At 36.4% G+C, this 17459-nt stretch overlaps 1 protein-coding gene across 1 annotated transcript in view; it reads right to left on the minus strand.

The window, feature by feature from the left end:
• The window catches only part of LOC118350447 (butyrophilin subfamily 1 member A1-like), a 60627-nt gene that overhangs the window by 6853 nt on the left and 36315 nt on the right, over positions 1-17459 (minus strand). The window contains exons 3-6 of the mRNA XM_049092599.1: positions 7709-7726; positions 4129-4149; positions 3964-3984; positions 3801-3821 (exon numbers count right to left, since the gene is read on the minus strand). Of these exons, the coding sequence (XP_048948556.1) occupies positions 3801-3821; positions 3964-3984; positions 4129-4149; positions 7709-7726 (81 nt within the window). The remainder of the gene's footprint in view (positions 1-3800; positions 3822-3963; positions 3985-4128; positions 4150-7708; positions 7727-17459) is intronic.

Raw genomic sequence — 17459 nt, forward strand, 5'->3', positions numbered from 1 at the left:
ATATTGATAGGAAGAGACGATGATTTGGAAAGGTAAGATACTGAGACAAATCATAAAATGATGTATACATTTGAATTGAGATAGATGATCATTATGACAAAGGCAAGGGTACAAAAAATATATGAGAAAACGACAAGGTACACAATGGAATACATTACTGGTATTTGTTTTATTTTCATTCTCCTCTAAAATAAAAGGAAGAAAAAACAGTTTATTCCAATGAAAACACAATGTCAGGAAAGGAGGAGATCAAAAATTGGAACTTGTTTCCTAATTTACTCTGTGGTCCAAGTGGACTCGTATTTGTTGAAATTGGAACCTTGAGGTTCCAGACGATATTTCACCAATCAGTGGCAATGTTTTACATCCTTCTACCCCTTCCTTCAAAAGGAACTAAATTAGTAAATAAACTATGAGAGCAGGGAGGACATGTCTTCATCTGGAATTCACAATATCAATCATTCCTCCTTCACTGGAATATCACCTATTTTAGATAAAATGAAAATATGTATATGTATGTATATATATATGAAAGGTACTTAACTGTGATGAAAAAAAAATACAGTAAAGGCACCCATCTGTCCAAACCTGTACATTGTAGGTAGTCACATGACACCTAGAATGTACATTAAAAAGATATTTTCCTAAATCCCATTCCCGAAATATCAACAATATAATTAAAATTGTCATTATAAAGAGAGAATATTAAAATTAGAATGATTATATTAGGCTTTTTTCAGAAACCTCCTAGGTCAATTATTTCTTTTGTCCACATAAAATAATTCATAATTAAGATGTTACTTTGAAATATTCTTAAGACATTTAGTCCTTCTGCCAATATTTATTTATTTATTTTTATTATTTATTTTAATGTTTCAAGTTTTTATTTAAATTCCAACTAATTAACATATAGTCCAATATTAGTTTCAGGAATAGAATTTAGTGATTCGTCACTTACATATAACACTTACTGCTCATCACAACAAATACACTACTTAAAACCCATCACCCATTTAGCCCAATGCCATGTCGACCTCTTCTCAAGCAACCCCCATTTTTCCCTTAAGAGTCCCTTTTATGCTGTGCCTCTCTTCTTTGTTTTCATTTCTTTACGTTCATCTGCTTTCTTTCTTAGATTCCACATATCAGTGAAATCAGGTACATCTTTTATCCATTCATCAATTGATGGATGCTTGGGCTTTTTCCATAATTTGGCTCTTGATGATAATGTGCTATAAAACACTGGGGTACATGTGCCCCTTAAAATCAGTATTTTTTTTTTTTAGTATTTTTGTATCCTTTGGGTAAATAACTACTAGTGTAATTACTAGGTTACAGCATAGTTCTATTTTTAACTTTTTGAGGAACACCCATCTATTTTTTTAAATTTTTATTTATTTATGATAGTCACACAGAGAGAGAAAGAGAGAGGCAGAGACACAGGCAGAGGGAGAAGCAGGCTCCATGCACCGGGAGCCCGACGTGGGATTCCATCCCAGGTCTCCAGGATCGCGCCCTGGGCCAAAGGCAGGCACCAAACCGCTGCACCACCCAGGGATCCCGAGGAACACCCATCTAGACTGTCTGCAACAGTTTTTATTCCCATGAACAGCATAAGAGAGTTCTCTTTTCCCTGCATTCTTGTGAAATTTGATATTTCCTGTATTGTTAATTATAGACATTCTGACAATGTGAGGTGGTATCTCACCATAGTTTTGATTTGTATTTCCCTGATGATAATTAATGTTTAGCATCTTTTCACGTGTCTTTTTGCCATGTGTCACCTGCATGTTGGCAGAGGAATAGTATACATCAAGGAGAGGGGTGGTACTGGAGGGCATACAGATTAAAATGCAGGAAATGTTACAGACACCCAAGAAACCTATCATTTTGAAGGAGATCAAAAGTAATGGAATATCAAAAATTAATATTTTTCCCTGTAGTCATAGTGAAAAAACAAAAGTACAAATGGAAAGATCAATGTAAAAATGGTGGGAGATAACCACAAAGAAAATTTGAATTGGCTGAAAAATTTATTTTAAATTAACCCTATAAGATTTCAGGTGAACACTCAGAGAGGCATACAACAGGGGTGCAGAGATCACTGCTTTCTAGAGATATTCACTGGTAAATAAAGGATAGGAGAATAGAGTTAATTTAATGAATTGACAAAAATTTTAGGAGTTTAGTTCTGGTTGTTTAATTTATAAAAATATTCTTCTTCCTTTTCACAGTGTTTAGGTTCCTATTTATCCAGTTTGTTAGCTTTAGAGTGGCCATTAGCTGCTTTAAATATATTTGTTAAATCTCAGTATTGCAGTAGCTACATCATATAAAGTTCCCACAAATACTGTAAAAGGGGATACTGAAATATTGTTCACATAAATAATGTGAGGTCATGTTTTGGGGTGCCTCTATTCACATTTTTGTCCACTGATTAATTCACAGCCTTATTTTATTTGACTATGTTAACCCATGGCTGAATGAAGATCATCTTAACTAAATAACATGGTTGCAAAATCCAGGAAGCCAAATGAACAGGGTTCTCAGAAAGATTCTGTTTCTCACCAGAGTTATACTATGCCTTCCTCCTATGTGAGAGAAACCATATAGACACATATATATGAGAAAGGTTTTCTAAACATTAGAAATGAGATATGATTAAAGCCCTATATCTGCTAATGATTGTTTTTGCAAAATGGCCAAGTCATGTCCATTCCCTATTTAAGGAATCACATGAAATCCATTCCATTGAATAAATATCATTGAATACCATGTGATATGTAGGGACATGAAGATTTAAATAATTCTTGTGGTGAGATACTGAAATTGGTGTAGAAATATCTTAGAACATAACCTTAGACTTCAGAGATATAGTATCAATGAGATTAATTGGATGAAAAATGCTTGTATGGGGCACATGGGTAGCTCAGTCAATTAAGCATCTAGTTCTTGATTTTGGAGGTCATGATATTAGGGTCCTGGGATTGAGCCCCACATCAGAATCCACGCTCAGTGTGGGGTCTGTTTGAGGATTCTCTCTCTCGCTCTTCCTCTTCCCCTCTCTCCTCTCTCTCTGATAAATAATTTTTAAAAATGTATGTATAAAGATCCCCAAAAACAATTTATTGAATTACTAATTGAACAGATAAAAGTGCAAGTGAAAGAAGAGTAATAAGTATGGTTGAGTGAGAAAATACCCAGTTATAGTCATGTAAAAATATTTATATAGGTCTGATCACTTGATAATATGGTCAAGGGGAGTTCAATAGCAAGTCTCAGGGTTATACATGAATACAGTATGTTCAGAGTGTTTAAAAGGCCAATGGAAGAAAAAAAAACTTAACTCAGAAACTTTGGAATCTGATCCTTTCAGATTTAGGATATTTTCATATTCACAGTACAGGGCACTCCAATTCAAATAACATGTGGGAAAATCAAAGTGAAATGGTGTTTTCTAGAATATATCTTGTATGAAAACAAGCACATTCTTCTTAACCTAGTCCTTTGCATCTCACAAACCTTAAAATGAAATTATAATAAGTATCTGGAAGATAGAAGACGAAGAATATATGGCAAATAAAGGAAAGGAAAGGAAACTGGTGGAGAGAGAGAATGAGTAGGGACATTAATATTGGAGAATTTCAGGAAGCACAAATAAAGTGGAGAATAATTGAAAATTCAAGAAAATGAAGAGCAAAGATGGGGTGGGTAATGAGTTAAAGAATTAGAAAATGCCAAGAAAAAAATCATTTCTATACAATACATTACCAAAGGAATGTGAGTCTGAAAAAATTTACCAATTTTTCCATGAAGTTCCCCTGAAAGAGAAATGGAGAAAACTTTTAAATGTAAAGGCAAATAAACATGGAAAAGTCAGATGATTGGAAAACTGCCAATGCAGTGCAACAATCATTGCAATAAAATGGACCACCAAAGGAATAAGAATCTGAAAATAATTACCAATTTCTTCCAGAAGTGCTCCTGAAAAATAAAATGGAGAAAATTTTGTAAATTTGAAAGAGAATAAATACGGAAAAGTCAGATGATTGGAAAACTTCCAATGCAGTGCAACAATCATTGCAATAAAATGGACCACCAAAGGAATATGAGTCTGAAAATAATTACCAATTTCTTCCAGAAGTGCTCCTGAAAAATAAAATGGAGAAAATTTTGTAAATGTGAAAGGGAATAAATATGGAAAAGTAAGATGAGTTGAAAATTGCCAATGCAACATAAATTTTTAGGATGAACATAATGAGAAAAAAGTAAACGAAAAGCACACAAAAAACCTGAAAAATTTGCAAGAGAGCACATGCTTATCCTCATAAAGGAGGAAAATGAGTGAATTTTCTGAAATAAGTAAGTACTATACAAATGTTGAAGTGTCAGGCCACCTAGAATATTATCCCACACTTATGTCCTTATAGATGTTTTTAGGTTTTTAGGGAATTCAAGGTTTGGACCAAAATATGTATTTAATAAAATAAGATAATTTTATAAAATATTTTACTGGTAGTGGTCTTTTAAAATTAATTTTATAATTTTGTCAATTACTTTGACAAGTATACATAAGCAAGTTGTCATTAAGTGAAAACAAAACTTGTATAAATAGTAATCAACCTATAAATCCTGGAAAAGTCTTTTTTGTGGATATTAAAATCATTGAGAAATGAATGGCTGTAATGTGTGGACACAGATTTTTCTGTAAGTCTTATGGTTTCTAATTCTTTGAGTTTAACAAGTGTGCTATAACTTAATTGTCAATACATAGAACTTTTAAAACAAGCTTTGGTAAACACTGAATTTTTAGTGTTGAACTCAGAAGAAATGGAAAGAATTGAGTGACATTGCTTTGCTCTAACCCATTTTCTCCCCCATTCTAACATATATTGCTAAGCACCAATTGCTTAGCACCTGTATCTCTTATAAACAAAGGAGAAATAAGTGGACTAAAATTGATGCTGAAATTGATTTGAGGGAAATAAAATATGTGTTAATGGTAATATAAGAATTCTATAAATATCCTGAGTGCTATAGAAATACCTTCATGTATTTTTAAGTTGAGCATAGTGTATATAAAATAAAATAAAACAGTGAGTGTTGAGAAAAGCTCTCTCGTGTACAAAATCCTTCAACCTCTACTGTTTTTGGTGTTAATTCCTCTGCCTGACTCTTTTCCCATCTTTCTTGCATTGTTTGGATCCTCACTTCACCTATAAATCCTTATCTCTATCTCCCAGTTTTAGATATTCTTAAATTATATACCTCCTGGTCTAATTTTCCTCATAAGAAAAACAGGGTTGTTATCACCTCTATCCATTGGTGGAAAGAAAATCTAACTATTTCTAAACTAAATAACTTAAAAAGAAGGAAAATAAAGCATTACGTGATGAGAATTCAGTTCAAAACTAATGACCTAACCTTACGTTGGGGTGATATATATCTGACAAACAAAAGTACTATCATTTACACATGCCTTATAAATAAAACTTACCTAGCAGAAGTGATTTGCCTACATAAATCAAAGGGTAAAAACATATGGAAGTAATAATGAGGGAAGTTGAAGTATAAAACAAAACTGCAAACTTTAGCTGGAAAGATAAAATAATGAAGGAAGATCAAGAAAAATATGTGTATCTTGGAGTTGATCAAGATGATGATGGAGAGTTGAAGACAAAGGTACAAGAATTAGATAAAACAAAGACATACACAGAATAATAAGTTAATTAAATTTGCTTTTTACCTACTTATCTAAACACAGAAGATGAACCAATTCATGCAAAAAGAAAGACTAATATTAGGAAGGGAGGAGGGAAAAACTTGAAACACTTCTATGGTTTCCTTCTGGTGCAAACTGACTGACATTTTTGAGAACTGGAAACATTAAGCTCCAAAGGCATTTTCGCCAACAATAGGTAATTTTAGTTTATCATTCTCACTCCTTTAAAAAGTACATTTAGCACTTATTTTAAGAAAATTTGACCCAGGGATCCCTGGGTGGTTTAGCAGTTTAGCGCCTGCCTTCAGCCCAGGGCGTGATCCTGGAGTCCCGGGATCCAGTCCCACATTGGGCTCCCTGTATGGAGCCTGCTTCTCCATCTGCTTCTTTCTCTCTTTGATTTATGTAGGTAAATCACTTCTGTGAGGTAAATTTTTTTAGTAATGCATGTGTGAATGATAGTATTTTTGTTTGGCAGATATATATTACCCCAACGTAAGGTTAGGCCATTAGTTTTGAACTCTCATGAATAAATAAATAAAATCTTAAAAAAAAAAAAAAAGGAAAGAAGACCCAGTGAAATGGTACATAAGACTTTCTCTGGGATAGCCAGTGCCAAATTATTCATTTTGCATTGGCCTTCTACCATTTTGAATATAAAGCACAACATATATATGTGAGATAGGTTTTCCAAAAGTGTTAAGTAAGCATGCAATAATGACACTTAGCCACCAATAATTGTATCTTTAGGATTATTCATAACATCTTTGCTATATAAATTCAGATGATATCTTACATTCTAATCCTTGTGAAAACATAAATAAAATGGGAAAAATATATAGGTAAGAAGAGATATTAAACTTTATGACTATTTTAGGGTCTTATTAGAGAATTTGGTAGGAACATTGGATAGTAGATTCTCATGTCACTCACATTAAAAAAAATCAGATTTAGAAATATCAATGAAATTTCCTTGAGAAACAAAACTCCTGTACAAAGATTCAAAAGGATGGCGCTTGCAGAATTAATCCCTGGGTAAATTAAAATGTAAAGAAAAAGTGTAATTATAATGGCTGGAAAGAAAAAAACCAGGCAAAATTATCTAAAAGTACTATGCTGAGTGAAGTAAGTCAGTCGGAGAAGGACAAACATTATATGTTCTCATTCATTTGGGGAATATAAATAATAGTGAAAGGGAAAATAAGGGAAGGGAGAAGAAATGTGTGGGAAATATCAGAAAGGGAGACAGAACGTAAAGACTGCTAACTCTGGGAAACGAACTAGGGGTGGTAGAAGGGGAGGAGGGCGGGGGGTGGGAGTGAATGGGTGACGGGCACTGGGTGTTATTCTGTATGTTAGTAAATTGAACACCAATAAAAAAAATAAGTAAATAAAAAAAATAAAAAATAAAAGTACTTACACACATGAGAACACTTGACTAATGATTAATGGCAATAAAAGAGTTGACTAATGATTAATGGCAATAAAAGAGTGAGCCTCAGTCTCACACTTGACAGTGAATAACGTCAGAATTTACAGAAGGAAAAGGGATCAACGATTTAACTCAGTAACTTTGGAGTGCTCGTCCATCTCTTAAAGATGGAGGAAGTATCATTTGTATAGTAATGAGCACCCCTCTCTGGAATACATGATAAAGGACTTAAGTAAAGTATTGTCAATAAATGTAATTGAACGAAAACCATGTGGTTGTTGGATAAATTCCTTTATTTCACCAACTTCATAATTTTTACACACTGACAAGGCATAGAATGAAAAAAAGAGAGATATAGGAAAAGATGGAAAAGACAGGAAAACAGAAGCAAAGGAAACCTAATATGGGAAAAGTGCAGAAACCAAACAATGGGGAGGGAAAGCAGACATTCAAGAGAAGGGGAAGCAAAGGGATGGCATGCAAGTGAAAAGGCAAGAAATGCCAGTGATGAGAGGCATCATAGTGCAGGACTAAAGGGTTGTCAGAATATTTACCATTACTTTTCTCAAGTTCTGAAAAACAAAACAAAAAATTAATGTTTTATTAACATAAATATCAAAGTAAACATAAATGAAGAAAATTAAAATTTGTTAAAAATTAAGAATGTAAAGTAAAAACTAACAGGATGCTGCACACAGGCACACACGCACACAGACACACAGTCATCTCCTTGCTAGCAGGAGAACTCATTTTGACTTACATAATGTTCTCCAGAAACTAAAAAAAGGCAGAGGAAAGAGTGATGATTTTAGTGAATTATACAGTTAATGAGGAATGTTATTTCTAGTGGTTACATTTTATGGATATTTTTTTATAATGTTATTATTCTTTCTTACTCTAACATGTTCTTTAACTCTATATATACCTTTCTGTATTTGTAGATAACACATGCACACACATATATATAAACATATGTTCTTTCTCTATATATGTGTATCCATACAAATGTAATCTCACCAATTACATGTCTATTCATATGAACATATGTTGTACATATATACATATATATGTACATATATATACAGCTACATAGTAACAAGTAGTACTCTTTTGTCAACTCTTGGTGTATGATTTTGTAATTCATCGCAAGAAATTAGAAAGAAGGGACACCTGGGTGACTACAGTTGGTTAAGCGTCTGCCTCAGGCTCAGGTCAGGATCCCAGGGTTCTGGGATCAATCCCTGTGTCAGGTGCTCTGCTCAACAGGGACCTTGTTTCTCCTTCTCCTCCCCACTTGGGGGCTGTCTAGCTATTTCTGACTCTCTCTCAAATCAATCAATCTTTAAAAAAATAAGTTAGAAAGTGAATAATTCCAATGAATACATACAAATCTTTTTTCAGCTCTGGTCACTTTCACTTTTTTACTTCAGAAAATATTGTAAGAGTATCCAATTGAATTATCAGTTAATCCTCACAAATAATTATTTGATACAAATAATCACTAAAGAAATTTGAGTATTTAACCAGAAAAAATGTTAAAGGTAAATGGTATTGTCATAATTTTATTCTTCCTTCCTCCCTCACTTCATCCTTCTGTTCTTCCCTTTCTACTTTCTTTTCAATTACTTATTCTCAATTATTTCTGTGTCTCCAAGCTTTACTTTCCCCATGTCATGATGGTGACCATTATCATATTGAAGTAAACTAATGAAAAGAGAAAATAAAATTAAAATAAAATAAAATAAAAAATTTAAAAAAATAAAAAAATAAAAAAATAAAAAGAGAAAATAAGAGAGAAAATTGATAGGAAAGGAATGAGAGTGAAGAAAGAAAAAGAAGGGAGAAAATTAATTGAAGAAGCAGAAATAGGGCAGCCCAGGTGACTCAGAGGTTTAGCACCTGCCTTCAGCCCAGGGTGTGATCCTGGAGACCCGGGAGACCTGGGATCGAGTCCCATGTCAGGTTCCCTGCATGGAGCATGCTTCTCCCTCTGCCTGTGTCTCTGCCTCTCTCTCTCTCTCTCTCTCTCTCTCTCTCGCTGTGTGTGTCTCATGAATAAATAAAGTAAATCTTAAAAAAAAAGCAGAAATATTTGTAAAACAGCTGTGTTATTTTCACTTTGGAAGAAACCATCCACATTATGGAGATTTAAAAAATCTAAGGAGAAATAAACAAGAATGATACAGATGTCAGTGCTCTCTTTCATCAATGGATACATCATCTAGATGTAAAATCAACAAAGAAACATTGGGCTTTAGCTACACTTTATATCAAACAGACTTAAGAGACATATATAGATCATCCCATTCAATAGTACCAAATGCACATCCTTCTCCAGTGCACAAGAGACATTCTTCAGGATAGATCATATGTTAGGTTATAAAACAAGTCTTGACAAATTTATGAAAATTGATAGCATATCAAGTATATTTTTTATCACAATGATATGAAACTACAGATCAATAACTGGAGGAAAGTTAACAAATTCACAAATACAAAGAGATTAGGCAACGTGTCCTGAAAACTCAATTGGTCAAAGAGGACTAAAGAAAACTCACAGAATTTCTTGAGATATTCTCAAAAATGGTGAGAAAAGGGAATCACAGCATATGGAAACATAAGGGAAATAGCAAAAGCCAGTCCTAAGAGGAAAATTTAGTGATCAGTGCCTACATTAAGAAAGAAGAAAGATCTTAAATAAACAACTTAACTTGAAACTTCAAGGAAATGCAATAATAAACTAAACCCGAAGTTAGTAAAGGAAGGAAATAATAAAAAATCATACCAGATATAAATGTAATAAAAGCAAGAAAAACAACAGAAAATATCAATGAAACTAAGAGTTGGTTTTTTTGGAAAGATAAGCAAAATTGACAGATGTTACACTATCTTAAAAAAATGGGAGACTTAAATGAATAAAATTGTAAATGAAAGAGAAGACTTCACAACTGATACAACAGAAATGCAAAAGATCATGAGATCACTATGAAAAACAAATTGGATAACTTAGAAGAAATGAATAAATTCCTACAAACATACATATGAAGACTGAAAAATGAAGAAATAGAAAGTCTGAACTGACCAATAATGAGTAAAGAGATTGCATCACTATTCAAAGCCCTCTCATAAAGAACAGCCCAAGACCTAATAATTTTACAGATGAACTTTACCAAATGTTAAGCTAAAAATTAATGTCAATCCTTCTCAACTCCTCTAAAAAATTGAGGAAGTGAGGACAATTGCAATCTTATTTTTCAAAGCCAGCATTATCTTCATATAAAGGCAGAAAAGGACACTATAAGAAAATTCTAGGTCGATATCCCTAATGAACATAAATACAAAAATCCTCAACAAAACTAGCAAACTGAACTCAACAACATATAATAAAAGTCAGAAACCATGATCAAATGGGTTTTACCCTGGGATGAAGGTAGATCAGCATATGCAACTCAATAAGCATAATATACCACGTTAACAAAAATAAGTATAAAAATTATGTAATCATCTCAATAGATGCAAAGAAAAATACATGACAAAATCCAACACCTCTTCATGATAAAAACTCTCAACAAGTTAGGTACATAAAAATGTACCTCGGTTTTATAAGGGCCATAAATGAGAAACACACAGCTAAACTCATACTCACAGGTGAAAAGCTAAGAGCTTTTCCTATGAGATCAGGAACAACAGAAGGATGCCTTTAGTCACCACTTCTTTTGAATATAATACGGGAAGTCCCAGCTAGGCAAGAAAAAAAAGTCATCAAAACCTGAAAGGAAAAAATAAAATATTCTGTTTGCAGATGGCTTGATATGATATGTAGAAAAACTCAAAGACCAACTAAAAATGTTTAGAACTAGTAAATTCAATAAATTTGCAGGATGTAAAGTAAACATATAAAAATCTGTCGTGTTTCTATACACTAACAGTGAACTATTTAAATAAGAAATTAAGAAAACTAATGTCTTTACAGTAGTATCAAAAAGAATAAAATATCTAAGAGTAAATTTCACTAAGGAAGTTATAGATGTTTTACTGAAAACCATAAGAAATTGTTGAAAAGATTTAAGTAGACACAAATGAGAAAATATCATGTTCATGGATTGGAAAATTTAATATTATTAAAAAGTACATATTACTTAAAGCAATCTATGGATATGATGCAATCCCTATCAAAATTCCAATTTCTTTTCTATTTCTATGAAAAAAATCCTAAAATTCATATGGAACAACAAAAAAACTGATTAGCTAAAGATATGTTGAGCAAAACCAAAAATGAAAACAAAACAAAGAGAAAACCTAACAAGAGGCATCACACAACATGAGTACAAAATATACTGCAAAAGTATAGTAATGAGTGGCCTGCTTTCCCGCCACGGTGGATGCAGTGGCCGCAGCCCAGGAGCAGCTGGCTTCCCGCGCGGTGGCGAGGACGCTGGCGGCGCCTGGGAGAGGAGTTGACGATAACTTTCAAATCATCCTGAAAACCTACGAATTCAGCCTGAGATTTAAAGAGAGACCAGCTGGAATGTTACAGTGAGAAGAGTTCGCGCTTCTATCAAGGAGGGAAGACAGAAAAAAATAAAGAAGTAAAAAAGGGGAGGGGCCCTGCGAGGAGCAGGGCTAAGGCCGGCGGTGAGAGCCTCCAGGACAGGGGAGCCCCGGGAGGGAAAGCCGCTGGGGCTCCCAGGAGGGCGGGGATGCCCTCAGGCTCCCAGGGGCACTAACAGAGCACCTGCGCCCCAGGGAGAGCGCGCCACACCCCACGGCCGAGCTCCCTAAAGGGCTGGAGAGCGCGCCCGGTGGGGCCCCGGGAGCAGCTCAGGCAGCGGCTCAGGCGGCGGCTGCGTGCGGAGCAGGCTGCGCGGCCCCGGGAGCGGGATTCCAGCGGCGCCGGCGCCCGTCGGGGACCGCAGGGCACCGGGGGACACAGCCCAAGATCCAGCGCTGCCCCCGGGACGGGCGGAGGCCGAGAGGACACAAGGCAGCAAGGACGCTCCTGCTGCAGGGGGCCGGAGCTGTGCAGATCACCGCCACCACCCCACCCCGCCCCCGCCCCGGAGCATCCAAGCCCCTGCGGACTGGGAGCTGGTGTAGTTACTAAGGGAGCTGACTCCAGAGTTGGAGAGCTGGCCGCCGACACTGTTGTTCCTCCTGGTGTCACCTTGTACCTGGGACTGAGCAGAGGCCTCATAGGGATAAAGAGCTCCAACTGAGCCGTGCACCTGGCAGGGGGCTGGGAAGCTCCCCCAGGTGCACAACCTGAGAATCTGCACAGCAGGCCCCTCCCCCAGAAGAGCAGCTGGAAGGACAGGGGAAAAGCAAGTTATTGACCAAGCAGCACTAGAAAGTTCCAGGGGAAGTCGAGGGATTTACAGTATATAGAATCAGAGGATACTCCCCCTTGTTTTTGCTTTCTGTTCCCCCCCTCAACCCCCTTTTATTTTCTTTCTCTCTTTTTCTCCTTTTTCCAGTACAACTTATTTTTGGCCACTCTGCCCTGAGCAAAATGACTAGAAGGAAAAACTCACCACAAAAGAAAGAATCAGAAACAGTACTCTCTCCCACAGAGTTACACAGTTTGGATTACAATTCAATGTCAGAAAGCCAATTCAGAAGCACAATTATAAAGCTACTGGTGGCTCTAGAAAAAAGCATAAAGGATTCAAGAGACTTCATGACTGCAGAATTTAGATCTAATAAGGCTGAAATCAAAAATCAATTAAATGAGATGAAATCCAAACTGGAGGTCCTAATGAGGAGAGTTAACGAGGTAGAAGAACCGTGAGTGACAGAAGACAAGTTGATGGCAAGGAAGGAAGCTGAGGAAAAAAGAGAAAAAAGATCATGAGGATAGGTTAAGGGAAAGGGACAGCCTCAGAAGGAAAAATCTACATTTAATTGGGGTTCCAGAGGGTGCCGAAAGAGACAGAGGTCCAGAAACTGTATTTGAACAAATCATAGCTGAGAACTTCCCTAACTTGGGAAGGGAAACAGGGATTCAGATTCAGGAGATAGAGAGATCACCCCTAAAATCAATAAAAACCGATCAACACCTCGACATATATATATTTTTTATTTTTTTATTGGAGTTCAATTTGACAACATATAGCATAACACTCAGTGCTCATCACGCCAAGTGCCCCCCTTAGTGCCCATCACCCAGTAACACCTCGACATTTAATAGTGAAACTTGCAAATTCCAAAGATAAAGAAAAGATCCTTAAAGCGGGAAGAGACAAGAGATCCCTAACCTTTATGGGGAGAAGTATTAGATTAACAGCAGACCTCTCCACAGAGACCTGGCAGGCCAGAAAGGGCTGGCAGGATATATTCAGGATCCTAAATGAGAAGAACCTGCAGCCAATAATACTTTATCCAGCAAGGCTCTCATTCAGAATAGAAGGAGAGATAAACAGCTTCCAAGAAAGGCAGAAACTGAAAGAATATGTGACCACCAAACCAGCTCTGCAAGAAATATTAAGGGGGACTCTGTAAAAAGAGGAAGTCCAAGGAAGCAATCCACAAAAACAGGGACTGAATAGGTATCATGATGACAATAAATTCATATCTTTCAATAGTTACTCTGAACGTGAATGGGCTTAATGACCCCATCAAAAGACGCAGGGTTTCAGACTGGATAAAAAAGCAAGACCCATCTATTTGCTGTCTACAAGAGACGCATTTTAGATGTAAGGACACCTACAGCCTGAAAATAAAAGGTTGGAGAACCATTTGCCATTCAAATGGTCCTCAAAAGAAAGCAGAGGTAGCCATCCTTACTTACATCAGATAAGTTAAAGTTTATCCCAAAGACTGTAGTAAGTGATGAAGAGAGACACTATATCATACTTAAAGGATTTATCCAACAAGAGGACCTAACAATCATGAATATTTATGCCCCGAATATGGGAGCTGCCAAGTATATCAATCAATTACTAACCAAAGTTAAGACATACTTAGATAATAATACACTTATAGTTGCTGACTTAAACACAATACTTTCTACAATCAACAGATATTCTAAGCACAACATCCTCAAGGAAACAAGAGCTTTAAATGATACGTTGGACCAGATGGATTTCACAGATATTTACAGACCTTTACATCGAAACACAACTGAATACACATTCTTCTCAGGTGCACATGGAACTTTCTCCAGAATAGACCACATACTGGGTCATAAATCAGGTCTTAACTGATACCAAAATATTGGGATCATCCCCTGCATATTTTCAGACCATAATGCTTTGAAACTAGAACTAAACCACAAGAAGAAGTTTGGAAGGATTTCAAACACATGGAGGTTAAGGACCATCCTGCTAAAAGATGAAAGGGTCAACCAGGAAATTAAGGAAGAATTAAAAAGATTCATGGAAACTAATGAGAATGAAGATACAACCATTCAAAATTGTTGGGATACAACAAAAGCAGTCCTGAGGGGAAAATACATCGCAATACAAGCATCCATCCAAAAACTGGAAAGAACTCAAATACAAAAGCTAACCTTGCACCTAAAGGAGCTAGAGAAAAAACAGCAAATAGATCCTACACCCAGCAGAAGAAGAGAGTTAATAAAGATTCTAGTAGAACTCAACGAAATCAAGACCAGAAGAACTGTGGAACAAATCAACAAAACCAGGAGTTGGTTCTTTGAAAGAATTAATAAGATAGATAAACCATTAGCCAGCCTAAAAAGAAGAGAGAGAAGACTCAAATTAATAAAATCATGAATGAGAAAGAAGAGATCACCACCAATACCAAGGAAATACAAACGATTTTAAAAGCTTACTATGAGCAGCTATATGCCGATAAATTAGGCAATCTAGAAGAAATGGATGCATTTCTGGAAAATCACAAACTACCAAAACTGGAACAGGAAGAAATAGAAAACCTGAACAGGCTGATAACCAGGGAAGAAATTGAAGCAATCATCAATAACCTCCCAAGACACCGAAGTCCAGGGCCTGATGGCTTCCCAGGGGAATTCTATCAAACGTTTAAAGAAGAAACCAGAATTATTCTACTAAAGCTGTTTGGAAAGATAGAAAGAGATGGAGTACTTCCAAACTCATTTTATGAGGCCAGCATCACCTTAATTCCAAAACCAGACAAAGCCCCCACCAAAAAGGAGAATTATAGACCAATATCCCTGATGAACACAGATGCAAAAATTCTCAACAAGATACTAGCTAATAGAATCCTACAGTACATTAAGAAGATTATTCACCATGACCAAGTGGGATTTATCCCCGGGATACAGGGCTGGTTCAACACTCGTAAAGCCAACAATGTGTTTGATCATATCACCAAGAGAAAAAACAAGAACCATAGGATCCTCTCCATAGATGCAAAGAAAACATTTGACAAAATACAGCATCCATTCCTGAGCAACACTCTTCAGAGTGTAGGGATAGAGGGAACATTCCTCAGCATCTTAAAAGCCATCTACGAAAAGCCCACAGCAAATATCATTCTCAATGGGGGAAGCACTGGGAGCCTTTCCCCTAAGATCAGGAATAAGATACGGATGTCCCCTCTCACCACTGCTATTTTACATAGTACTAGAAGTCCTAGCCTCGGCAATCAGGCAACAAAAAGCAATAAAAGGCATTCATATTGACAAAAGGAAGCTAAACTCTCCCTCTTCGCAGATGACATGATACTGTACATAGAAAACCCTCAAGACTCCACCCCACGATTGCTAGAACTCATAGAGTAATTCGGCAGTGTGGCAGGATACAAAATCAGTGCCCAGAAATCAGTGGAATTTCTATACACTAACAATGATACTGAAGAAAGAGAAATTAAGGAGTCAATCCCATTTACATTTGCACCCCAATGCATAAGATACTTAGGAATAAACCTAACCAAAGAGGTTAAGGATCTATACCCTGAAAACTACAGAACACTTCTGAAAGAAATTGAGGAAGACACAAAGAGATGGAAAAATATTCCATGCTCATGCATTGGAAGAATTAATGTTGTGAAAATGTCAATGTTACCCAGGGCAATTTACACATTTAATGCAATCCCTATCAAAATGCCATGGACTTTCTTCAGAGAGTTGGAACAAATCATCTTAAGATTTGTGTGGAATCAGAAAAGACCCCGAATAGCCAGGGGAATATTGAAAAAGAAAACCATAGCTGGGGGCACCACAATGCCAAATTTCAGGTTGTACTACAAAGCTGTGGTCAAGACATTGTGGTACTGGCACAAAAACCGACACATAGATCAATGGAACAGAATAGAGAATCCAGAAGTGGACCCTCAAGTTTATGGTCAACTAATATTCGACAAAGCAGGAAAGACTATCCACTGGAAAAAGAACAGTCTCTTCAATAAATGATGCTGGGAAAATTGGACAGCCACGTGCAGAAGAATGAAACTGGACCATTCTCTTACACCATACACAAAGATAAACTCAAAATGGATGAACGATCTAAATGTGAGACAAGATTCCATCAAAATCCTAGAGACAACACAGGCAACACCCTTTCTGAACTTGGCCACAGCAATTTCTTGCAAGATACATCCAGAAGTCAAGGGAAACAAAAACAAAAGTGAACTATTGAGACTTCATCAAGATAAAAAGCTTCTGCACAGCAAAGGAAACAGTCCACAAAAGAAAAAAAAAGAGAGAAAAAAAAGAAACAGTCCCCAAAACTAAAAGACAACGTACAGAAAGGGAGAAGATATTTGCAAATGACCTATCAGATCCAAGATCTATAAAGAACTTATGAAACTCAACAGCAAAGAAACAAACAATCCAATCATGAAAAGGGCAAAAAACATGAACAGAAATTTTACAGAGGAAGACATAGACATGGCCAACAAGCACATGATAAAATGCTCTGCATCACTTGCCATCAGGGAAATACAAATCAAAACACAATGAGATACCATCTCACACCAGTGAGAATGGCAAAAATTAACAAGACGGGAAACAACCAATGTTGGAGAGGATGTGGAGAAAGGGGAACCCTCTTGCACTGTTGGTGGGAATGTGAACTGGTGCAGCCACTCTGGAAAACTGTGTGGCGGTTCCTCAAATAGTTAAAAATAGATCTGCCCTACGACCCAGCAGTTGCACTGCTGGGGATTTACCCTAAAGATACAGATGCAGTGAAACGCCGGGACACCTGCACCCCGATGTTTCTAGCAGCAATGTCCACAATAGCCAAACTGTGGTGGGAGCCTTGGTGTCCATCAAAAGATGAATGGATAAAGAAGATGTGGTCTATGTGTACAATGGAATATTACTCAGCCATTAGAAACGACGAATGAATACCCATCATTTGC

Source organism: Canis lupus, chromosome 12 (genome assembly GCF_003254725.2).
Source record: "Canis lupus dingo isolate Sandy chromosome 12, ASM325472v2, whole genome shotgun sequence".
Lineage (NCBI taxonomy): Eukaryota > Metazoa > Chordata > Mammalia > Carnivora > Canidae > Canis > Canis lupus.